The sequence below is a fragment of the Gouania willdenowi genome, chromosome 18 (assembly GCF_900634775.1).
Source record: "Gouania willdenowi chromosome 18, fGouWil2.1, whole genome shotgun sequence".
Classification (NCBI taxonomy): domain Eukaryota; kingdom Metazoa; phylum Chordata; class Actinopteri; order Blenniiformes; family Gobiesocidae; genus Gouania; species Gouania willdenowi.
Window position 1 is genome coordinate 20268150 of NC_041061.1, and position 26915 is coordinate 20295064.

General features: G+C 38.5%; 1 protein-coding gene across 1 annotated transcript in view; it reads left to right on the top strand.

Moving 5' to 3' along the window:
- Positions 1 to 10567: 10567 nt before the first annotated feature.
- Positions 10568 to 26915, top strand: part of fgf11a (fibroblast growth factor 11a) — a 131323-nt gene continuing 114975 nt past the window's right edge. Inside the window, exons 1-2 of the mRNA XM_028473917.1 lie at positions 10568 to 10684; positions 10796 to 11755. Of these exons, the coding sequence (XP_028329718.1) occupies positions 11563 to 11755 (193 nt within the window). The 5' untranslated portion in view covers positions 10568 to 10684; positions 10796 to 11562. The remainder of the gene's footprint in view (positions 10685 to 10795; positions 11756 to 26915) is intronic.

Sequence of the window (26915 nt, forward strand, 5' to 3'; positions counted from 1 at the left end):
TGATCTAATACTTTTTAAACTGATGAGAAGAGTATTTGACCAAAAATATAATTTCTTTTTTTTAAGATTATTAACAAATTAGAAAGGGAGGGTTACCTTTTCACAGTAATACAATATAATCCCACCAATATTGGATTTTAAGTAGGACAATAGTTTTAGCCCTAATCAATAATGCAAGTTGTTGCATTTACTTTTACAACCTTATTGTCATTTTAGTGTAATTACTATAGCTCTAATTAAAGTGCAGATTATTTGAGTAATTGAGAGGTCAAGTCATTGATTGTTCCGACTAGACCAGGGTGACACTCCCTGAGGAACCTAATAATGGAAACTGACTTCTATAAGAAACAGATTTATGTTGGGCCATCCATGAATAGCTTTAGCCTATTGACGGACGTGTACGCAGTGCGCGCACACACTTAAACACACTCACACATGGAAAATCACATGTAGGTTTGTGTGCACAGAATGTTGTTTTTGCCCATTCTTTCCTGCTTTCTTTCACTACGTCTTGGTAGCTTCATTCTGTCTTGGCCAGTGTTTGTCGTTGTTTTCTTGGCCGTTCGGCCGATCTGGTGTTTTAGCCCCAGGCTTTGTCTCTGTGAAATGATTTTTTTTTTTTTTTTTTTTTTTTTTACAAACATCTGCATCATCATAGCTACCAATGCCAAACCCTCTCTCTGTAGGCATTGCATCCACCTGCTTGATTAGGCTTGAGGGGTTTCCGAAGCATCAGCTTTCTTTTTATAAAGTTAGATCACTCATTTCATCAAGATTTATTATAAAATGTAATCATAAACCCTAATTTTAACTAAAAGAATTGCAGCAATACGTATTACATATTTTTACTAAAAATATATTCATTTAATTTAACAACAGTGTTGTAACAATGCCTAAAAGATACAGTATGGAACTTTGGGTGTGTCGGAGAAAACCTTTTATAAAGTATATTATCATAACTTAATAAAAAAACTTCCTTTCAGCCTTCCTTTTTAGCAGTTTAGATTTTTAAACACCCGATAAATATATCCACGTTTGTTTTTTCCTAACTAATTTTACATCTTCATTCCGTCTGACTCCTCCGATAACGAACCAAAACAGTCACGCTAATGTAAGCACATAGCCAATTGTTGTATGACACGTCACGACATAGTGTTCATGGGAAATGTAGGATTAGTACAACCAGCAGTGTTGCTAGATACACATTACGTTTTAAAGTCTAAAGACACACAAAAACCCTCAAATTTCTTGGCGGAAAACATCCCAATTTGGCAACAATGTTGCAACATTGTTTCTTCAGTTTGCCGATTCAAACAGACGCATTTGTTTTTGTTCCGTTCTTCACCAGCCAAAATGGCTAGTAACGCTACAATGTTACCCACCAAAGTTAATTTTTACCCACATTTGGCGGGTTGGCGGGTGTTAATTTAAAGCCTTGGCTATATGGTGGAGTAGTGCTTAACTGGTTCTCGAATAGTGGTGCAAATGCCCATGGGGTTGGAAGATACACTGAGTTTGCAATACAATAATGGGATCATGATAACAAAACAATATTTTTGGAAAATATGAGAATATTACAGTTGGAAATTGATTTAATTTTCCCCATGCACCCAAGACCATTCATGCCCTTGATGATACGTTTTGTGATGTTTCAATATTGCAATATCTTGTCGCACGATATATCTTCCTACCTTTATTTTTGGCATATACATATATATCTTAACAAACACATGCTGTGAAAACTTTAGTCTAATTATTTCATGTTTGTCAGTTTTAACAAAGGGAACCCTTTTACAGCAGCTGTGGTGCAATGTGAACCGCCCTGTTACCCCTAGTCCTTTAACTAATGATGGCAATAGTTAGCTAAAAGCTAATTCACTTTTTTTATAAACCCTGTCAAAACTTAAATGCCTTTCACGACCGGAACATGGTTTTGTTTGGACACTTTTGGTGGTTCGACCTGTCTGATTAGCCATTTAGCACGAATGCTTATCTTCTTGGAAGCCTAGTTGCATGATTAGCACGTTATTCACAGTCAGACATTACTTGGTGCTTTTTTTCGTGACCAGATACCCAGAAGTAAGAACTATTAATATTTGAATATTCTACACAAATGTTACCTACTCCAATTGACCTTTCGCAAAAGCCCCACCCTCCTTATTTACTTTTGGGGTTACAATATGCTGTGGAGGGATACATTCAACATATTAAAATAAACAACGAAGGGGACATTACAACTATTGAAGTGAAAACATACCAAATCAGTCATGCTCCTACACTGCTGGGTACATTTTCTTATATTATATTGTTTGTATCCTCCTTATGTTATAACAGCGTTACCACAACTAATGGGGATCTTAATAAAACAAACTGTTACCGTACATTAGCTAGCTAGCTGAACCTACAGGTGACCCAAGGTTAATAAGATAGCCGCTATTAACGCTGCTTAGGGATGTAACGATTAATCGTAAGGCAGTTAAAAATTGATTCATAGGTATCACGGTTATATCGATTTTCTGAAAATTGAATCGCAGTACTTTTTTTAACCAGCAGAGGGCAAGTGTACAAGTGTAGGCGGCGGGCGGAGTCTGCTAATACTTTTTTTCTGGCTGCCTTCTACTCTTAAATATGTTAATAAATGATTCATTGCCCCTTTAGCACCGCTAAAGGGGCAATGACATTGCTATTAGCAATGTCTGCTAGCATAGCATCTCTTCTTCATTGCAAGAATTTCTGCATGCCAACCGACCACTGTGTTACCAGCGCCCTCTGCCGGTCCAAACAAATATGACGTAAATCAGTGTAATCACGTTTTTTTTTTTTTTTAAAGTCCAATTGTTAAGGCACAAAATACATTTTCAGTTGCACTTTTAAAAATAAAAAGAACTATTATGCAGTTTTGCATTGTTTATTATAGAACCAGAATTTAAATTAATAGGCTTCATTTTCATTTCTGTTATTCCTTTATTTATTTCATTCAAGATTTATTTTTAGTTAAATTGCATTGTTTTGAATAGTTTATCAAGGGATTCTTGAAATGAAATGAAATATAAAAGGAAAATAGTACAGTATTTTGTAGTTTTTTCCCCCCCAAAAAATTGTCTACATTCCCATTTTGTAAAATAAATCGTGAGAGAATCGTATCGTGAACCCAGTATCGTGAATCGAATCGTATCGGGAGTTGAGTGAATCGTTACATCCCTAACGCTGCTGAGTGCTAACAAAGCCTGTTAATATACTGTAGATTGGGAGATTTATATGCTTCAGGTGGATGTCGACTGAAGTAGTAGTAATATGATAGTTACTAATAACTGTATACCCCAGTCGTCATCGTGCCCCCCCATCAAGTACGTTAATGTATAGTTATGTGACCTTATTTAATCAAAGTCAAATCAAATTGAGCTTTGTTGTAGTTTTGCTGAACATACACATTAGTGCAGATGAGATAACGTTAAAAACATACACATCTCCATACTACACATACACGCATACTGACGCACACATCCCTGAGACGTTTTTTATAGTTTTATAGAGTTCATTGTAGACATTGCTCCAGTTGTGTATGTAAGGTTGGACAATGACTGTTTGTGGGCGGGGTTTTACAAAACATCACTTTAACAGTATGTAGACGACTGGTTTTCTATTCACTTTACATTCTGTGAAGTGCACTTTAACACAAGTCTGTTTCCATACTCCTTAGTTTCCAGCTAACAGCTCTTCTGATCTAGTGTTAAAGATAATCTCTATTTCAGAAGGTTTCTGTGATTTCTCTGTTGACTTTGAGGAAGTCTTGCTGAAAACTGATGGAATCATCAGCTTATTTCATTAAAAAAAAAATCAGTTTAAAGACAGTGACACTGAAGTGTGATTTTAAAAAAAAAAAAAAAATAAAAATATATATTTTATATATACTGTATTTATATATATTTAAAGCAAACAGCATACTTGTTTTTGTTTGTTTTTAGAGGTCAATTGAATCTCTTTTAAAAGCAGCTCTAGATTGACAAATGTGTTTGTATAAGTGAGTAAAAACAGAAAAAGGTTGTGATGAATAGAGGAGATGAATGTGTTATTGGCGCAGTGGACGGCTGGCTTGGGAAGCAGGGTTTGGAAAGACAAACACCGCACAGTAAGAGCAGAGGACATGGGGAGAAAGGCAGAGATAATTATTTAACAGCAGAGGGAACTGCGTGCATGCGTGCGTGCGTGCGTGTGTGTGCGCACGTGCAGGGGGGGGAATCCTGCAGGGGTTTCTCTCCCTGCTCCCTAACAGGCAAGCAAAAAAGGAAAAAAAGGGAGATCACAGAAGCCTGAGGCAGAAGGAGCAAAGACATTCCAGCTTCGTACCATCAGTTTAGTCAAAGCTTTGCATTTCAAATGACTATTTCAGTATTTATTTCAGGAATAGCCTCTTGGGATGTAGCGTCTTATTTTTTTCAGTGTCCAAAAATGAGACCAAAACCTGAAATTAGAGACCAATTCTTCTATTTCCTTCTTGTATGCTTTGTGATATCTAATTTCTATTGGCACTCTGTTGGTTCTAAATTGACTTCAAATATTTTAAATGAATCACTGTTCACTGTTTATTACTCCGGCTGAAGTTGTTATCTCTGGACTGTTTTTATTAGCTTGTATCAGCAGTAACGCTCTGTCCTCCCTGATGTTGGCTTCAGTAAACACTGAATCAGCAGCAATAGCTAGAAGTAGTTAAACTTGTCCTGTGGAGTTTTATTGTTCTTGAAAAAAGACTGTATCTATTGCAAATGTTGTTTTGCCATTTTTCTTATCCGTCACCTTCTTCAGCACTGATTTTTTTTTTTTTTTGCTTTGTCGAATGGACTCACTGGTACTTTTGTTGTTTTTATTTTCAGTCAAAAACAATATAACTTAACTGAATGAAGCCATTAAATTGAAAATCCCCATAAAAGACTAGTTTTGTTGCCTTTTTAATGGATTTTATGAGCTTTGAGTGGTAAAACTAAAGATAGTAGTTGCAATTATCTGAGAGTTCAAGCTGCTACTGCAACACATCAACCTTTCTTTGGGGGTATACCAGGTACAGCTTAGTAAGGCGTTACAGTACCAGTATGTATTACAGAGGTTTCAACCTTCTGTTTGGAAATTTCAACAATTCCGTTCCAGAGTTTACTCATTAATGCGTCGGTTTTTCCATGTTGTCTTTCCCTGATCAGATGTGATTACTAGCTTTCAAAACTTCCAAAATCATGTGTATTCAGTAGTCAATTGAGTTAACTATTAATAACTTCATATTTCTGCACTGTATTTGCACATTTGCGGAAATCATTTGAGATTTTGCGCGAGATGTGATATCTGTACATTGGCAAAATTTGCAACACATTATGCCACTCATTTTATGGTTGAAAATTGTGTGTAAATGCGTTATATTTATTTACCCCAAAATATGTCAGTGAGCATTTCGTTCTGTCATCCAACTATTTCCATTTTAGAAGGTTAACTCACCATAACGTGTCATAATGTCATGTTTTGTGCGAGAATTACATTCATGCCCTTACAGTAAATAAATTGCTCGTAAATGGGTGATATATTGTTCCAAAACATGCATGTGAAGGTACAGTATTCCCCATTGTATTGCAATTTCTGTTTGCTTTTGTTTAAAATATGGAAATGTAAATAATAATGTTAACAAATTTGGCCATCTTAGGAAGTTTTTCCTGTTTCTTTGATCATGGACATTTGGAGCCCCTTGTATTGTAATGCAAGTGGAATTGTATTTGGTAGTTTGACAAAACCATGACCTAATCAGGGTCCCTGGTATGTTGGTGAACAGTATTGGGAAGTAGTACTAGTATTTGGTTACCGCATTATTCTTCTTCTTCTTCTCGTCATTTTACAAATCGATCCAGTCCAGTGGGCCATGCATCTCCTTGTGTTGAAGAACAGAACATCTTGACCTCCAAAAAAATATTGTTCTTTTGGCTGACATGCGAGGTTCCCCATGGCTCCATTCTAGTCTCAATCAACAAGTTCCAGTTCACTCAAATAATGTCTTTCATTTATGCTAGTAAAACACCACACTGTCCTTTTTCCTTGAGATGTCTTGTAAGTGCCAAGCTTCTTTCATTCCATACCTATAATATTGCCATTAAAAAGCATTATAAAACAGTTTTAAGTGTCTATGCTGCTTATCAAATGTGTTGTAGGAAACTTGACCATTTCTGTAGTCATCTTCTATCCATAGATCATACATTAAGTCCATCCAAAGTAGTATTTTTGGAGATAGAGTTGAATGCAAAGACCTGTGATCTATATTGGATGAAATGAATTGGAGTTTTGGATTTGTAAGTGAAGTGATAGACACTCTTTGGCTACTAAATATTGCAGTTCTGCCAGCCTGTTCGCGATATACAATAATAAATTTATGCTCCCTGATCAGAAATTGAACTGAGGCCAACAAAAGTTTGGTAATGTCAACTGAAGTCAGAGACAATTCCAGCACTTTGGGAAGATTAAATTGCCAGCTAAATCTGATGCTGTTGTTACCTCATGTCGTTGCCTTTGACATTGTTTGACTATTTATTTGTTCTTATTGTACCAGCATGGTTTCCTGTGTTTTAACCAGATTTTTATGGTATTTGGCAAGCTCCCTTAAAGTGGAAATTAGTCTGAAAGAGGCCGAAACTCAACTGTGACTTTCGAAATATGGTTAACATGTATCACTCATACATGTAAGACAAACAGATGCCTTAAGATCTAAACATTAAGTTTTTTAAACCTGAAACTTTCAATCTAAAATCCAAATATTGTTTATCAAGGTAATTACCAAAAGCATTAATTTAATCAGTACATATTATTTCATCTAGTTCAATCCTAATAAAATGTTCTGTTAAAAATAATTTTACTTTCTTAAAGCTGCTATCCGGAGTTTCTGAGAAACATCTCGATGTCCCGCCCTAAACAGCCTCACTTCCTCACACTGCTTCTCCCAATCCACCAGAAGCCACGCCTCTGCTGGCCTGACTGCTTCTTCGGGCCCGGGGGCGGCTCTTGGGTTTTGCAGTGGCGGTTCTTGGAAATACATTTGTCATGGATGCACTGGCCTTGGGCTGTGGGATAACACTCATACTGGGCTCAACCTTAGACACGTTGTTCCCAAATACCTGTTTTATGGAATTTCCACTCACCTCTTCCTCTGTTCACAGCCACCACCATTATTCCTAAACCGCACACTGGTCACCAAACTGGCTTGACAACACAACAATAAGCACAATATACACAACCACAATTTCACATCGCATCACTTAAAACCTAACAACTATTCCCCACCCATTCTATATCCTATCTTGTATCCCTCTTCCCTGTTAACTTCCCCACCCCCCTCCAACCCTTCACCTTGGTGTAACACTGCCCTCTCTCTTTTACATCCTCCCTTTAATAAAGTATTTCTTACCCTTCCCTAGGGAGGGCTGGTGACGGTCACAATTATGCAATGAAATAAATAAATGTATTTAATTGCAATAATAAAATATGCATTGCTGTTAAAAGATTGCACTTCTTGTAGTGTTAACCTTCGACAGCATGTGCAGACAAGGTTAAAAAAAAAAAAAAAAAAGAAGCCACGCCTCTATTTTTCTGCACACGCATCGCGGAACATAACAAGGTTGCATCGGGTCACATTGATATAGGTTTATTTACCTGTTTGCTGTTGTGACGCGCAGCCTTGTTTCCGTGCACAGTTCCGCATTCACTTTGATTGACAGTCTCAAAAACAGGAAATCGAAGCCTATTGGCTGGGCGCACTCAGTAATCGTTTCCATTTGTATAGGGGTCTATAGGTTAATTACATTCATACATTAATGTATATGAATGACCACCGGCAGTAGACCATAGTAAAAGACTAGTTATGTATTTTTTCGCATTTCAAAAGAATGACACATAAACATGGAGTTCTGAGAAACTCCGGATATCAGATTAAAGTAAAGTGTATGTTTAAAAGTTTTCAAATGGCCAATATTATCGGCCAATTTATGGTATAGAAATTCAAAATCCAATTTTGTTGATTGAGACACGTAAAAAACAAAACAAATATAGGACCTTTTCTATTACTAATTTTGAATTAGTTCTCTTATTTTGCTCAAATGTTTATTTGCGGCATACATCCAGTGGGGAATGGCATTAAAAGTAAGCTTAACCTGTTATTTCCATGGAGATGTATATAACATGTGATCAGCAAAAAGCTAAAATGTATCATATATTATTAAAAAATAAATACAACTATGATTAATGCTCTGTGATGCATGTATTCAGTGTTTTTGCAAATACAGTAAATGCTTTGACTGGAAAACACAGGTGATTGGACTGAGATTGACAGGCCCGTTACCTCAGATGCTCTTTCTCCTCTGGTTGGGCGTGTCTGAGATTAATTGACAGCAGCTCTTTGGCTGAGCTCCAGCTGGAAGCGCTGATAAGTAATAAACAAAAGCTTCCCAGTACTTTAAAGTAGCCGGTGAGTGTGTGTGAGTAGAGCTGTTGAAGGGGAAGCAGTGTCTAAAAAGCCCCAAGTGACATCTCCAGGTAGGTTTACATGCTGTGTAATGTGCTTCACCTGAGCTGCTAATTAGCTATTTGTCTATCTTACGGACCAACACCAGTTAATGTGCTCCTCTCATCACTGTTAGTAGGAAAATGCTTATAAATGAGCTTTAAGAAGTTACATCATATTACGCCAAATTTTGCACAACAAAAATTGTGTGTAAATCTGCATCATATTGTCCAAATACATGCACGTGAGTGTATATTCTGTCATATTTCATAATTAATAATAAAAAACATTATTCGATTATTTTTCACGACCACGGAAAATGGGAGGCCCTGAAATTGTAAGGCTGTTCCCACAAAATATCTATTATAAAGGCACTGCAACGACGGACACCAATAATTGATTATATCTGGTGCAAAGATTAAGCTTAGCTTTAAGCTAAGCCTTTTGCTAAGCTATTCTGGATATGTAATGAAAAGTTTGAAAATTTATGCGAGTGAAAGATTATCCAATGACATACTGTGTATATTTTTGATATATATGTGACAGTATAGATATATCATGTTTGTTCATTATTTACATTACTTTTGTTAATTTTATCTAATATTGTTTAAGACTCATTGTATTTTTTTTTACTTAGAAGGTTATTAACATAATACTTTGTATTACACCTTTGTGTATATTGTGGTGCCTAAAATACACAATACTGTTTGATTTTGAACACAAAGCCTAAATAAAATGCAGAATGTCTATTTAAACTGATAGTGTTTACCCAGAATAATAATAATGGCTTGGATTTATATAGCGCTTTTTTGACACCAGTCACTCACATCAGTCTCACTGGTGGTAGTAAGCTACAAAGTAGCCACAGCCTCCTTGGGACATACTGACAGAAGCATGGCTGCCATTTCACACCTATGGCCCCTCTGACTACCACCAACATTCATGCACAATTCATACCCATTCATTCGTGGCAATGTGGGTAAAGTGCCTTGCCCAACGACAATGACTCGGATAGAGCGCGATCCGAACTTCCAACCCTTTGGTTATTGGACGACCCACTTCACCACGGTTGTCCAATGAACATATTGACTCCTGGTAATGGAGTTTGCATGTTTTCCCATTGTGTATACAGTCTGTAAAAACTTTAGCTTCCTCCAGTCCAACGACATTAGATTAGGTTCATGTGAGGAAGATATCTGCTTTTGTCTTGATCTTTTTGTTGTTCCGTTGTTGGATGCATGGTTACATCTAGGGTTGGGCATTGATTGTTCCTGGGACTTACTCTCCCATTCTCCCGGAATCAGTTCAGACAATTTCATCCAGAGAGACCTCTGGTTAGCTAGCTCATTTAAAACTTGTAAACTTTTTTGACCATGCCTCTTAAAAAAAAATAGGAATCGAAACGAGGAATTGGAACCGGAATTGTTGAAATTCAAACGATGCCCAGCCCATGTGTGTATGTAAAGCGCCCTGACTCGAGCTAAATTATGGAATGCATATGTCCTTGTCTGGATTGATTACACATCAGTGACACCCTCTTTCAGTTTGTTTATATTAACTAACTTTACTTTAGGGGTGGTGGAAGTAGAACCCAACTTAGCCTAGACTTGGTACACAAACTGTGTAAAGGTGTGGTTACATGGGCAGAGGGATGTGAGAAACTGGAGGGGAGGAGAACAGGAAAGAAGAGCAAATAAGGGGAGGTGTAAGATGGGAATAAAGTGTGTGAAGCATGCTGCCAGCACTTTACAGGGACAAGCCAGTAGTGCACACACGTCACTTTCACACCCAAAGACCTTCACACTGTGTTGCTCCTTCACGGTCACGTCCACACACACGCTGCAGCTAGACTACACAGATTCAGCCCTGATTGTTGTCACCCACCAGTAGAGACACACTTGCATGTGCACTGCTCCACTCCCCTTTCCTCTTCCTCCTCTTCTTCACCCCATCTCCTCTTACTCCCTCCCTCCCTCCCTGCCTGCTTCTGTCTCTCTCCATTCATTCATTCCTTGCTCTCCCCACTGCGAGGTGGCATGTGTGGCTGAAGGACACAGCGCTGCGCTCTGCTGTGGTGTAGCGCACCGCTGCCAGAGTTGGAGAGCCTGCTCCGACAGGGAGGACAGATAGACTCACTGCTCTCCCTCTCTCTTGTTTCCTTGTGTGCGTGGCTGTCCGTCTCTGTCCCGGGTTCTTGTGTTTCTGAATGTCACCTTTGTCTCTGGGAAATGTGGAATTTCTCAAGCCTGTCTCTCTCTTCCCTTCTTCTCTCAGGGCACGAGGAACACCAGGGTGATGCCAGGAGAGGCTGACACAGAGTGAGAATGAGAGCTGCACTCTGTCCAGCAGTGTCCGCATTCCTTCATCTTCTTGCAGAGCTGAAACCTCAGGTCGGATAGTTTGGACTTTTTTTATATATATCCCTGTCTCTAAATTGAAAAAGGTTTCCAATGGCGTGATCCCATTGAGGAGGGACATTAAGAAGTGTCCCAAGTGTGCCAGTCTTGACATTTTTTTAAGAGTTGGTATACAGACAGAGTTAGAGCTGGGACAGCTGGACTTTTTTTTTTAAATGTGGTGGACGTTTCTCTTCTCTTATGGACATTTTTGAGTGAAACTTCTCCTGAAGAACATTTGGACACAAAACACTGGCAACATAAAGAGCTTTGGATTGTGTGCACATTGACATGACCTGGTTTGATAGAGGGGCAGTGGCGTATCAAGACCTCACAACATCAATTCAGACGAAAAAAAGGATTGTCACAAAGGAAACTATCATCATTCCCAAAAGGTTTGGTAGAGATTGCTAAACCAGAAAGATCTTCAGATTTTTCACCCTTTACTGTTCGTTCGCCTGCCTTTATCGCCATCACTGCTTTGGTCCCAGATCCACCCTTGCCCAATCTGCTCCCCACCCCCTCAGTAGGGCTCCGTCGTCCTGGGTGAGCAGGCAGGGGGGTGGCCTACGGTACCCCCCGACACCTGGACGTCACCGAGCCACAGGAGGCTGGTGAGGCGGTGGCAGGGTCAGCGCTGGGAAAATGGCCGCTCTTGCCAGCTCCCTCATCCGCCAGCGCAGGGAGGTCAAGGACCCCCAGGCAAACCGGCAGATTGCCAGCAAGCGCAAGCCCTGTCCAAAAAGCAACAAGTCGCTGTGCCAGAAGCAAATTCTCATTTTGATATCAAAGGTACGACTATGTGGCAGTCGAGGGAGAAAAATGGAAAAAAGACCAGGTGAGATTTTTTTTTAATTTCCTTTTCAAGAAGTGCCTTTTTCTTCATGAACCTTGTCCATCTTGTCCTCTTTACTCTGTCTTCTGCTCGTTCTGGATATCTGGATTTTGATGGTTGACTTGCCAGACTACAGATTAATCCTCAACTGTAAAGCCTCAATAGAGAACATCTGCAGCCTGTAATTTCAGAGTTCAGGACTTAATCTGAATCTTGGAAGCATCCCAGTCCCTCTCTCTGGTAGCAGTACAGCAATACAAAGCATGTCTTTATTTATAGCAGCCAAGCTTTCAAAGGCAGGGGACAGAGTCAATGCTGGGTTCATACTGATGACTGAGAGAGCAGGTATTGCCTCGCTGGGATTTATCATGGTACTGATGACTCTGTTGACGAGCATGTCAACACAACCGAATGAAAGCTGGTAGTCTTTTATCCCTGATTTTAGCCCATACACACATTGATTTACCATGATGTGAAACTGTCGAGAGACGCCTCATTTCATTCCATTTCATTATGAAGGCCGTTACTCTTCCCACGCTTTCCTGACGTCTAAGTGGAACACAGTGTGGTCTAATTGGTCTTGAGTGTTTGCATATTAAACATGCTTTAAAAATTATTGATTGTACACCAATGAAACAATGACATTTAATTGGTCTGATGAGTGTGTATTGGGTGACCGACTGTACACTTTCTATCCCAAGGACTTTGTTGGTTTGCTGTTATTATCTTATGTAAAGTATCCCTTTAAAGCATTCATCTTTATTTATTTTACAGGTTTTTGTTCAATTCACAAAAACACATACAAACACAAGAAGCCTAATTTCCACTTGCTGCAAAGAATTGTATAGCCAAGAGTTTTTAATCATAATGTGGACAACAAATGTTCACAGTTTTCACTAATTGAATCAAACCTTGTCTGGGCACAAGAAAAAAGTTATTTTAATCCTGTGGTCGACTAAACAAGTCAATCTTTATTAACTAATATATGAACTCCAGTGAACAATAGGTATTATAGTGTTTTAAAAAAAAGTTAATATCTCATTTTTTGACAAGGCTCTTTTTTGTGAATGTGGGGCTGTTGGTTTTTAAGTAGTTTTGGGCTGGAAAACCATCAATTGTATGTAGCAACTTTGTCTGGGAAACCACACAACACAAGGGTCAAGGTAACCTGAGTTGATGGATTGATTTGCAATAGAGTTGACTTTATTTTATGCACATCAGACAACAAAAAAGAAAGGGGCAACAGTGCTACAGGTACAATGTGAACTTTTAAATGAAAGGTGTTGATACTGGACTATTATACTATGATAATATAGAGAAGGGGAAAACGGACAGAAAAAACAGAATTAACTTCCTAAAAAGGAAATGGCGATATTGTTATTTTTTAAATTATATTTTAGTTTTAAACAAAATCAATTACAATATGACAGTGAATGTACCCTGACATGCATGAGACAATATCACCAATTCACTTATAAAAAAAATCATAACCAAGGGGGGAAAAATGACGAAAATGTCAATTCTCCCACAAAATATGACATCACGCGATATTACAAGGTTTACCTTCTGAAATGGAAATGGAATTCTTTACTGACATTTTTTGGACAATGTCACACGTTCACACACAATTTTCTATTGCAACTTAATGGACTTACACCAAAATCCAGAGTGATTTCAGTGCGTGCGTTCAGCGCAAACGTAGAAATTCAGAAAGATTGAGAAAGAAATGGAGAAACATGAAATTGATAACAATGGTTAACTTGATTAACTGACATTTTTTGCATGATTTCGGAGAGTTTAAAGAGCAGTATTGACGTCTCTGATCTGGGAAAGTCGATGAAACGGAAATTAAAAGAAAATGGGTAAAGGCTCATATGGAATTCGGGAAATAATGACACTTAAAATCAAAGACTCGAAAAGAGTAATAGAAAGCTAGAGTAAGTATGAAACGTATTGATGAAATGATGCAATAAAGTAAGTAAAATCAAGAAACAAAAGCACAAAATGAAAAGAGTGAAATTTACAGAGAGCTTGGAACAGGTGGGTTTTTAGTATTGATTTGAAAGAATACAGCAGGAATGGACCATTAACACATTTGACCTTCAACACATTTGTGAGCGGTTTCTAAATAAAACCCAGAAGTGAATGTATGATCCTTTATTATTTTTTGCCTACATTTACTTTACTTGAGTCAGATGGGACAGGCATAAACTGGTGCAGAAGACGGATTGTTTGAATGGATAAAGAAACCCATAGGTTGATCACAAAATAACAGTATAAGAGATGCACTGTGGTGGACGAGAAAAACAAGACATAACATTCAAGAAACAACATGGATTTAATAAATGTCCAGAACACAATTAACAAACCCGGTAAATTGCAAAAGTACCCTTTATTAACTTTGGCTTATAACGCTTTTAATAAAAAAAAAAAGTTTAAATGTCATACGCTGCAGGAATTTGAATATGAGCTAGGTCCTCTAAAACTTTATTACAACTTCAATTGTCCCATGTCTTCAGAAAAAAGGCTTGAGCTCTGCTATTGAATGAGATTATTAGATCTATGGGGTAGTGAATGTTCCAACTTCTGTCTTTAATTCAAATAGATTCACAAAAGTAGCCTTACTGTCACACAGGGAATTATAAAATTTAAGCCCTCAATTGAATGTGAGGTTAAATGCATTATAGTCGGTGTGAAAGAAGTGAGAATATAGAACCAGACTTCAAGCAAATAGGATTTTTTTTTTCATCATTTACACAACTTAAAAGCACTTTTATCATTGGTAGAAATGCCAGCAAGTTTCTTTTTGTCTTTTTGAATATGTTAAGTTTTCATTTATTCAGACAACTGTTCCTTAGGAAATCCACTTTGATCACCTGACATGTTGCGACTGATAACTACGGGGGTGTCTGCTAATCGCTTTGATGTTTCTATTGAAGTTCCCTTGACTTCCGCGTAGTAATTCTAGCAAGATTCTTTTTGTCTTTTTGAATGATATGTTAAGGTTTTATTTATTCAGACAACTGTTCCTTAGGAAATTTACTTTGATCTCTTGACATCTTTCGACTGACAACTGCCAGTCTTTGTCAGAGGCGTCTGCTAATCGCGTTTGTTTCTTTGAAGTTTCCTTGACTTCTGCATAGTAATTCCAGCAAGATTATTTTTGAATAATGTTAAGTTTTCATGAATGATGAAATAATAAAACCATAACATATTATTGGTAGAAATGGACTGTTGAAATATACCGCAACATCCAGCCTGTGTGTGTGTCTGAGAAGTGTGATTATGTGTGATATTTATTATGTCTGTGTGCAAAGTTCATCACGATAATTGCGTGGGGAACCTCTAGCGCAGCGGCTGTTCTCTCTGTTGTAATTGCGGTTGTAAAATATGTCGGACGGGTCGCGTCGAGCCCCGGCTCCTTGGGAAAGGCCACATGTGAGCTACAGCCAATGTTTTGAAGCCATTTTCATTCTAACAGCTTCGCTGCTTTTCACATTCTTATGGATTTATTATGTTAATCGTAGCTGGGAAGTATTAAGGCTGTGGTTTGAGACCCATTACCTGCACCCCCCCATTCCAGCCTGTGATTTACCGGGGTCTGTGTTAAGCACCGTGTGTGACGGCAGGCGTCTTCATCATTCCCATAAAGGAGTCGCACATGTGTGTATCAAACCTTTAGAGGACACATATGACCCGTGGCCTTGAGTGTAGATTGTGACTCTTCATCATGTTTTGGTGCCTTCCTCTAACCTGAGGCAACATTTGACTCCTTAACCAGAAAATAAACAATAAGAATATTCGGAAGCTTTTTTTCTCTCTTTTTTTCCTCCTGGCAGGACTTCAGAGTCTCGTCTTTGCTTCCAGCTGCATGCCTACCATTGCTGTCACTGCTATTTTCCGGATTGTGTTGGCTGATTGTGCATGCAGTAGCTTGCCGAATTGATATTTTGGTCACTTCTTACACTTTTTTTCTTCATACGTAAAAGCTGACATCCTTAACGCTCATAAATCCAAAATCTGTATAAATTTCGAGGCACACTGAGAACACCATTTCACAAAACAAGATGAATACCTTACATATGTATTATCGCGGGTCTGTTGGATAGTAACAATGACCTGAAATGTAGCAAAACCCAAATGGTTCTAAGAATGTTTTAAGTATAATGCTGAGGAATGTTTGTCCACATGTATGACACCATGTTTTCTCAGAGAGAAGTGGTCATGTGACATGTAATTGCGTAAAAAGTGTTTTCATTGTGCTTTTGCGATACATTTAAACATTGCAATATCTGAAAAACCTCCATGAAAGCGTTTAAATATTTTAGAGATGTTTTTTTTTTATGTGTTTCCATTACCAGTTATAATGATAAATTTCCACAGCAACTTAAAGTTGGGAAATGTTTATTGGAATTGACCGGAAATTTGGATTCCTTTTAAATAACTAATGATATTTTTAGAAAAGTCTATAATGTTTTTCCAACAATATTTAACATGGTTGTCATGGGCCAACCTTTGATTTTGAAAATACCTGAAATTTTGCAACCCTAGTTGAAATGTTCTGTTTTTTAATTGTACTTTTTAAAGACTCCCAATTTCTAGGCAGTTCTGAAAAATAATTACAAGGAAATGTTTATATTTTTGAATATTCCCAAAATTTCAGTGGAAATGTCAAATTTTCCACGCCTTTGCAACTCTACACTGGATGCGTTTTAAACTTGAGTTTGTTGTTTCTGTTGTGTAAGGTAAAAATGGATAAATAGCGAGCCTTTTTGACAAATGTGACTGTATGCAATCCATATGGCAGAGTAGCATACTGAACTCATAATCCACATTCAATTGGCCTCCCAAGCTAGCCATGCATATTTAAAGCTGGATGATCTTCCAGCTGCAGGCGGGAATTGCGGGAATTATGCAACATGGAGAGCCATGAAAAAAAGAAGGTAATGTGTTATGGTTTTGATAATTACATTCTTAATTTTAAACGGGTTTGAGCTTCATAATACGCAACATTTGTGAGCTTATAGAAGTGATAAAGTTTCGGTTAAAATGTTATTTGCCTGACTGTTGAATAAAAAATGAGACTAGTAGGATTTGCTGGTAACCTACTCGCACAGGTTTTTTAGAGTACTGATATATCCTACTCAAGTAGAAGTACTGTTACTGGATTATACTCAAGTACAAATAAAAATCAGCTCAATTAAGTAGTACATAAAGTAAAAGTTACTAGTTACTTTCACCCCGAGTTTATTTTTGGTAATAAATCTTGCCACAGTTCCCTCGCATACAATAAATATCTCATAACTTAAAAAGTTATGAGATATTTATTGTAACTTTTTTATTTTCCACAAAGCCATCTGTATAAAATACAATGTCTGTCAAAATGTACAATTTGAAAAGAATGAAATAACACCAATGAACTATTTTGGCGCGGTGCTTTACGTTTAATCTGATTGCTCGGCTATGATGTGATGCATTCGATTGTTGTCTGGTCATTTCATTTTTGTAGTTTCACAATTGTATTTTGCGCTATATAAATAAAGTTGAATTGAATGTCCGTTGATCATTTTAAAACAAAAAATAATAATTTACTCAGCAATGGTGGGGTGTAGAAATGTAAAAAATGATTTTACTTCTTTTAAAACATACTTGAGTACAAGTAAAAAGAGTGATTTATGATTATACTAAAAAAAAGTACAAGTACCCGTACAAGTAGCGTGAGTAACGTGAGTACTTGTAATCCATTAGTTTCACCTCTGGTTCTCACCATATATTTACTCTCGTGAACCATTAACATGCTGCACTTCTGTTGTCATACCGACATTTTTAAACATTTGTTAACTTAAAAATGCCAGTTAATTATCCCAACATGTGTGTTTTGGGTTCTTACAAGGAAAACTTAACATTTCAAAGTGTATGTTTGTCGAACCTGCATCTTAAGCACAGATAAAGAGGCAGAACCATGAACACAGCGCTGTTATCCAATGTCACCAATGCAGTGTCAAGTGGAACAGCTTTTCTAAAGTTACTTTGGTCAGCCTGAATATTTAAAACGGAGGACAATACTTCACGTCTTGACCACTGTAACACACTTCCACTGAAAAATAACCCCTGAAACACTGGCCTCACTGGCTCATGTTCCCAGTGTGCTGCTTAAAAAGCCTTTTGAGGCTGTTGGAGGAGGAGTGGGATGGTAAGAGTTGCTAAAAAAAAGTGTGCGTGTCCCCAAAATTTCAGTTTGTACCTGCCTCAAAGTGACGAATGACTGAAGGTGTGTGTGTGTGTGTGTCCTGACCCACATACCCCGACTTACATCATCATCCCCTATCCTTTCTCACTGTGTCACCCCTTCTCTTTCTCACGCACGCGCGCGCACACACACACACACACACCGTAACCTGCACCTAACTCATACTAATGATGCTCATGCACTACAGCCCACTCAGCTTATAACAAGGTCATTTTGCACTGCCCTAACTCACATGCACTTGTCAAAACGCACACATACAGCAAAGACAGCCTTATTAAGAATACTCACTACTGCAAACATCCATTTTGAATAAAGCTCATCAGATTCAAAACACAACCCACCAAAATAATTTTCATATACAATCCAATCCATTTGAGACATACTGTATAGGCTTATAACCCACACATGCAAACAGGCAAAGGTGAAACTAACAGATTACAAATACTCACGTTACTGTAATTGAGTTGCTTTTATGGGAACTTGTACTTGTACTAAATCAGTAATTTTATATGTACTTAAATATGTTTTAAAAGAAATAAAATAATTAATTACATCTCTACACCCAACCGTTACTGAATAAAGCATATTTTTTTGTTTTAAAAGGATTTACAGACATTGTGAAACTACAAAAAATGAAATGACCAGAGATCAATCAAATGCATCACATCGTAGCCGACCAATCAGATTTAACGTAACGCACCGCGCCAAAACAGCATTGAATGGAGGTTGTTTCAGTCTGAGAAGTTATTATTTTGATTTGAATTAATTGGTTTTATTTTAGTTTAAAGAAGAACTGTACATTTTGACAAACCTTTTATTTTATACTGATGCCTTTGAGAAAAATAAAGATTGTGTGCAAGATTTACTCTCTCCCTTTTTAAGTTTATACATGAGATGTTTACTAAATGCAAGGGAACCGTGGCAAGATTTATTACCAAAAATAAACATGGGGGGTGAAAGTAACTATTAACTTTTACTTTGAGTGCTAGCTAATTGTGTGTGCAAAGGTGTAAAGAGTACTGATATATCCTACTCAAGTAAAAGTACTGTTACTTGATTGATTTTGTACAAGTAAGTCATACATAAAATACTCAAGTACAAGTAAAAAGTACTGTAGTTCAATTAAATAGTACTCAAAAAAGTAAAAGTAATTTCTTGTCTTGCACAATTGGAACTTGACGCCAATGAATTCAGTTCAAAATAAAAAATAAAAAAAAAAAGATTATCATGCTCTGTTTAGCTAAATTTATTAACTCTAAAACAGTGTCATGTGGGTAACAACATAATGGGTAGAAACTCCAACCTGAACCCAAGAAAGTGGCTGGGCGTTGATCAGAAATGGCACTACTAAGAACATTGGATTGTGTTTAATGTGCCATGAAACAGAAATAAAAAATAATCACAAAAAATAATCATTTACTCAGTAATGTTGGGGTCTAATGGATTATGAGTTAAATTACTGATTTAGAAATGCACTCAAAAAAGTACAAGTACTGGTAAAAGCAACTCAATTACTGTAACATGCGTACTTGTAATCTGTTCCTTTCACCTCTGCAAACAGCTCTGATAAAATCTAATGAGGATGTGAAGCTTCCCATTGGTAGTGAAGCCATAATAGTCTGTGTTGTCCTCTTCTGTTCTGTAACCAGATGGAATAACAGAGATGTTGGCGTACCACAAGGGCCAAACGTTCATCCCGCTACGGCAAATTGGGTCGTGCATGCGGGGAGAGCGGCCAGAGACCAATGACAACGTGTGTGTGTATGTACAGAGAGGCTTGTGTGTGTGAGGCTCATTGTAGTGTCATGATTCATCAGCCCACATCAGCACCACTCATTAACACACACTGATTTATCAATAATGTGCAGCGGCGTTTGGAGAGCACACATTGAACTGGGACGATTTACTGCCTCATAGAGCGGACACGCTGGACGCACCACATCAGGAAGGACTGCATTTCTCTTCCGCTCTCTCTTTATCAGCTCTCTCCTGTCCCCCACAGTCTTGATCACACTGCCCTCCATTCTGCTCTACACACACGCACACACACACACACACACACACACACACACACACACACACACACACACACACACACACACACACACACACACACACACACGTATTTTGTCAAGGACATTAGGCTTTCTCAAACCTGTCTCCCTTTGTCTTTCCCAGAGTCCTCATGTCTATCTTTTCCCCTTCCCCATCGTGTCTAATCATCATGTTTTTTTGGGGTCTGTGCGTGTGTGTGTGTGTTATGTAACCCGACCACTATTGTGCATGGATCAGGCACTAGTTTGATGCTCATCTTTTGCCAATTCCATTGGCTCATAACAGCCTCAATAACAAACCCATTTACAGCAGCAGTTTGAATTTGGACATTATGTAATGACCTTCCACGCTTACGTCATAATGAGGGCATATCACTAAATAGTGAAAGTGAACTAGTTGGCACAGACCGTTCTGTTCTGAAAAAAAAAAAAAAAACATTTTAGCAAGGCCTTCTTAGGCTTTTTATGATCACATAAGGAACATAGTCTGACACCCAGCAATACAAAAGACAGTAGCTACATTTCCATTACCCTTGCTAATGTGCAAAATCGAAATGGCGCCATAAAAACTGGTAATGGAAATGCATGAATTTCAGAAACACACTAAAATATTGCTAAAAGGTTTTTACGCTTCCATGAAGGGGCATTTTAGACATTTCGATATTGAAATGTATTGAAGTAGTGCAATGGAAATACGTTTTCCGCAATTATCGTACACGTCACTGGACGAGACGCACGGTCACAATATTAAATGGGGGGGCATTTAGAAAACTGAGTGGGGCACAAGAACGCTTCGCCTTACTAGCACACCCGCCCCCCCGACCCCGCCCCTTCCAGGTACACACATATCTATCCCCACATACGCGCACCAACATTTAAAATAAACATCAAACACCATTCAACATTTAAACACGATCCTACTACACCAAACAGCTGATGAAAGCCTATAAAATATGGAGGCATATAACCTTTTTGTGCACGGGTGGGTTCACAACCTCACGCGCTATATCTATATTTTTGTATACGGCTCTGGCTCTCGCAAAGCAACAATGTGAGTGACGTCACTTGAATCAACAGCGCTGTCAGTGTATGTAGTCGGTTGCGATAGCCAATCAGATCTCTTGACTTTGAGTAATAAAAAGCTCCCCCTGTAGCATTGGAAGAGTGGGGTGGGGGAGGCACAGTAGGTCAGCGGGGGGGGGCACGGCCCACGAATGCCCCCCCATGACGCCGACACTGCGGTCACATGACTACCACTCTCCAAGAAATCATGGAGTGATATGTGTGGACAGAAGAGACATTTCTTAGCATTGTACTTAGAAATTATTACTGCCACATGAGACGTGCAACAACAAAGGAATACAGAGTGTTATAAGGACGTTTTGAGCGTCCATCTTCTTGCAGCAAAGTCTCGTGGGATGAGATTTCACAGGAGTTACGAGGCTCCTGCTCAAAAACCACTTTCAGTGGAAACCCGTTCAAAGCGCTATTATACTTTGTTGACATTTAGAAATTTTGCTTTTATTTTGCAAAAAAAAAGAGTAATGGAAAAACAGCAAGTATCACCACTAGTTTAATCAAGGGGACTGCAGTCTTTACCTAATTTTTTAAGGGTGCCACTTACCCTAAAATGGTAAATAATGTGTTAAACAATTATATAGCACACAAAGAATATATTTCCAAGCACACCATGGGCAGCGTTTTACAGGCTGTGTAAAAAAAAAAAGTTGCACTAAAAACAGCTTCCTTTCTTCCTTATCTTGTTTGTTAGCCCTGCAGCACAAAAGGTTTACGCCCTTTATTATCAACTTGATTGCTTTTGCAGTGGCTGCCCTTTGCCAGTGCCGGGCAGTGCAGATAAAACCAAGAGAGGAAATCAAAGAAAAACTGCTAAAAGTTCAGAGGGTTATAAAGATGCTTCTCTTCTTGAAAGGGCACGGAGGAAATGTGTGAAGTAAAGAGGAAACAAAAACATACAACAAGCATGTGAGTTTTAAATGATTCCTTTTAGGTATCGAGGAGGATAATGATCAAGACGTAAAGCAAAGTGTTTTTGTTGAGGTCCAGCAGCTTTTATGGCTTGAAAATAACTCCATCTGCACTCAGGTACTTGGAGTGGTCATGAGCCATTAATTGGCTTTTTTTCATTTTGTATTTCACATAAAAATGCATATGAGGTACCAGTGTTGGTTAGGTTTCTTTGAAAAAAATAAAATAAATTGTGGAACATTTTGCTTCTAAAAAGTGAATTCAGTGACCCGATTATGCAGTACACTTAAACAAGGAGGTCACCATTGTTTATTTATTTACTTATTTATTGGATCGCATTTCGACCTCAAGGCAAAAATGCCTGGGTTCATCCCGTCTGTGTGCAGTTTGCATGTTCTCCCGTGCTTGCATGGGTTCAGTCTTGTACTCCGACGTTCCTGCCCCACAATCAAAAAGCTTATGTTAAGTTAACTGGGGTTGATCAAATTGCCTATAAGAGAGAATGGATGTATGAAGAGGTTGAAATTGGTGCCCTAAAGTCTGTTTGGATAACGTATTAAAATTGTTGGAAAGGTTTTGCGCATTGCATTTTGGGATGTGGAGTCCTGTAGACGGACGCGTAGAAGTGTTATTACTACAATCTTATTGTCATTTCTTGGGTTCTCCCCCCAAAAAAAAACGCTGCCAAAGTGACTTCCCAACACATTTCTGATATTTTCATGGAATGAAAAGTCACAGTGTAACGCCCTAGTGGGGTAATTACAGGGTAATATCATCTAATAGTGTATCACACAAGAATGGACCAGAAGAATTTGGTAAGGTACGACTGCTGGAGAAATTCACAGCTTAACACTACAGAAATGTAAGTAAAAGACCACAGACCAGAGGATAAGTTTAAATAGCCGGCTTGTATTAGAAAAACAAAATAAGAATAAGGACATACAACAATGACAACATAAAACATAAAATATACAATAGAAAAATCACAACTTTGTGTGAATACCTTTTTGTTAAACCCTTTTTGTGTTTAATTCAGTTTCAGATCTATTTTTAGTTTTACTGGTTGCAACCTTTTAATTAATTTTCTATTCAAGTTATTTTTATTCAAGTGGTTCAAAGTATCATAAGCTAACTAATTAGTTTGAATCACATTTAGGTACCTTTTAAGTTGGACAGTTTGTTTACAACAAACACCATTGTAAAATACCCTTTTACAATCATTAGAAAATAAAAATACAAAAAATAGAAATAAAAAGAATTCAGCAAAAGGCTGAATCAAATCTGTATTTCACAGATAAAAGTCCTTTTCTCCCTTCACTCTGACTTAGCAGTTCAGTTCAGTCTTTATCCTCTGCAGTGTTGCAGAAGTATGGGTAAATCCTACCAGTTCAGATGAAAACCATGCACCAATCAGCAGAGGGCGTAGCACTCGAGCAGATGCACAGTTCAGAAGGTCCACGTGGTTCGAAGGCTGGTTCGAGAGCGGCTCGCCATCTTGTTTCAAACACGTCTTCTTCAAAGTTCACTTTAGCTGGATATTTTTCAACCCACACTAAATGGCCTATCATACACAACATAAAATGGGTATGAATACATGAAATAAAAACACTGGGTAGCTCTAAAACAACGATAATGTGCATTTCTGTCCATAAATGTTGCTTTTTGAAGCAGCACCGCCATTACGTGAACCACTTGAATAAAAGTAACTTGAATATAAAATTAATTAAAAGGTTGCAACCAGTAAAACTAAAAATAGATCTGAAACTGAATTAAACACAAAAAGGGTTTAACAAAAAGGGATTCACACAAAGTTGTGATTTTTCTATTGTATATTTTATGTTTTATGTTGTCAATGTTGTATGTCCTTATTCTTATTTTGTTTTTCTAATACAAGCCGGCTATTTAAACTTATCCTCTGGTCTGTGGTCTTTTACTTACATTTCTGTAGTGTTAAGCTGTGAATTTCTCCAGCAGTCGTACCTTACCAAATTCTTCTGGTCCATTCTTGTGTGATACACTATTAGATGATATTACCCTGTAATTACCCCACTAGGGCGTTACAGAATTGGCGAGCCAGCCAGGAGTTATTCTATGGCTTTTCACGTGTTGTAAGTTGCAACTGAAAACGACTTTTTTGACCCAGACCCCAAAATAGAAAAAAAACCGGCAAAAAACATGGACATAGTCAACACTGAGAACATAAAAATCCCAAACTCAGTCATCATTAGTGAGTTTACTGATGATGCTCTTGATGCTGAGTTAACTGACTTTTTGACAAAGTACGGGCGTATACTGAGAACCTTAAAAATTGATAATCTGCAGTCTCCATACCACAAACATGCTATTGTGGAGTACGAGAGTGGAGCTGCCCTGGAAGCACTTGAGCCTTTGCTTCCTCATACGCTTCGAAGTCAAACTGAAACATGCCAGATCAGAGCCCTGTCCTCTGAGTACATGGAAACGGTCACTAGTAGCGCCACCAACAGTTTCTTCAACAAACTGCAAGAAATAGCCAGACTGACAGGACAGTCATTTGAAGCAGTTTTAAATGAGCACATTGCAAAATGCAGTCAGTCAATAACAAATGAAACTGAAACCGAACCAGCTGAGACACCAAACATCAATGTTCCACTTGTCACAAAGGGAACCCAAAGTGAAACTGAACAAACGAGTCCACTCAACTTGAATGCTAATCCAACTGAACCAGCCAAGCCAACACCACTTGCTCAATCGACAAACTTTTCTCAGAGTTTCTTAACTCCCCCAGAAGTGCAAAAAGTAGTTGTTGAGCACATAGTCAGAAGTGAAGCCCATCTGTCCAAAGAGTCATACTCTTTCCGCTTGAGGCCATTCTCTGGTAAAATTCCTTGCCCCAGTCATGAGGTAGACTTTGACACATGGCGCAATAGTGTTGAGCTTGTCCTCCAAGATCCAGAATTGTCAGATTTAAAGCGCTCTAGAAAGATTTTGGACAGTCTTGTGCCACCTGCAGCGAATGTAGTCAAACCTTTAGGCCCCAAAGCGCTGCCTTCCGCTTACATTGAGCTGCTTAATTCAGCTTTTGGCACAGTAGAGGATGGTGATGAGCTTTTTGCCAAATTTCTAAACACGCTCCAAGATGTGGGTGAAAAGCCAACCCATTATCTTCACAGATTGCAAACAAATCTCATTAAAGCCCAGAAAAGAGGTGGCGTTTCAGCCAGTGAAACAGACCGACACTTATTGCGTCAGTTCTGTCGTGGGTGTTGGGATAATTCCCTTTTAGCAAACCTTCAGTTAGAACGAAAGAAAGATTCCCCACCCCCATTTGCAGATCTTCTTCTGCAGTTAAGAGTAGAAGAAGACAAACACATAGCCAAAGAAAGCAGAATGAAAAAGCACTTTGCTGCTACCAAACCCAAAGTTGCTTCACATGCCCTAGCTGCAAACACTGATCTGGACTCTTCAATGCAAATGGATCTAACTACAATGCGTGCGCAAATGACTGAGCTTAAGGATCAGTTCACAAAAATGAAAACTCAAAAAACAGAACCACCAGTCACTTCCCAAAACAAGCTTGTCAAAGAGTTAAAAGCCCAAATCGCTGAACTCCAGAGCCATCTTGCAAGACTAAACCCCCCAAGTGTAAATAAAAAGAAAACTGACACACAAGCCAACAAGACAAATCCCAAACCAAACCAATCGACACCCCCAGTTACTAAAAACAGACCCAAGCCATGGTACTGTTTCCAGTGCGGCGAGGACGGACATATTGTCTCCGCCTGCTCCGACGATCCCAACCCAGCTTTAGTTGCTGAAAAGAGAAAGCAATTAAAGGAAAAACAGTCACTGTGGGATAAACAAAACCGAAACCAGCCTTTAAACTGAAACCAGCTCTCATTACGGGACAAATGAGTGCTTCCAATGAATCGAGTCCCAACCAAAACTCTAACAGATCTAAAAAGCGCTTCTTGCACAACAAATCAGCCACTGCAAAACTACCAAAAGGTTTAGTTGGAGCAAAGTACACTGCTCAAGTACAAATAAATGGTCAAAATTGCAGCTGTCTCCTTGATACTGGGTCTCAAGTGACCACGGTGTCTCAATCCTTCTATGAAAACAATCTCTCAAACCTTGAGATCCACCCGATAAATGAGTTACTTGAGATAGAAGCGGCAAACGGTCAATCTGTTCCTTATTCGGGTTATATTAGTGTTGATATTACCTTTCCAAAAGACTGTTTTGGCTCTGAGATTAGTGTGTCCACATCTGCCTTAGTTGTTCCAGACACACGCTCCAACATTCAGTCATCGTTATTAATCGGTACCAACACTCTAGACATCCTTTATGAGAGTTTCGCCCAGACAAATGCTGATCTCCAAGCTCTACCTTATGGTTACAGAGTAGTACTTAGTGTATTACAGCAGAGACAAAAACAGAAAGAAAACAGTAGTCTTGGTCTAGTCAGGTTGTTTGGGAAAGAGCCAGAAATCCTACCAGCAGGTCAGAGTAAAGTCTTAGAAGGGTTACTCCATGTAAACATCAAAACATCAGACAAGTGGGTTGTAGTTGAGTCACCCTCCACATCTTCTCTACCAGGTGGTGTCCTAGTCACACACTGTTTACTTAACCTTCCAGACAAATGTTCACAAAAGTTTCCAGTTGTGCTGCGTAATGAAAGTCAACATGACATAGTCATTCCTCCAAGGAGTGTCATTGCTGAAATTCACGCAATCCAGGAAGTTGTGTCAGCCAATCAGATCCAAACGTCACAGAAATCAGGTGAATCTGCCCAAGTAAACTTAAACTTTGGAGACTCTCCTGTCCCAAACGAATGGAAAGACCGAATCACACAAAAGCTCAGTGCAATGCCTGAAGTTTTTGCACTACA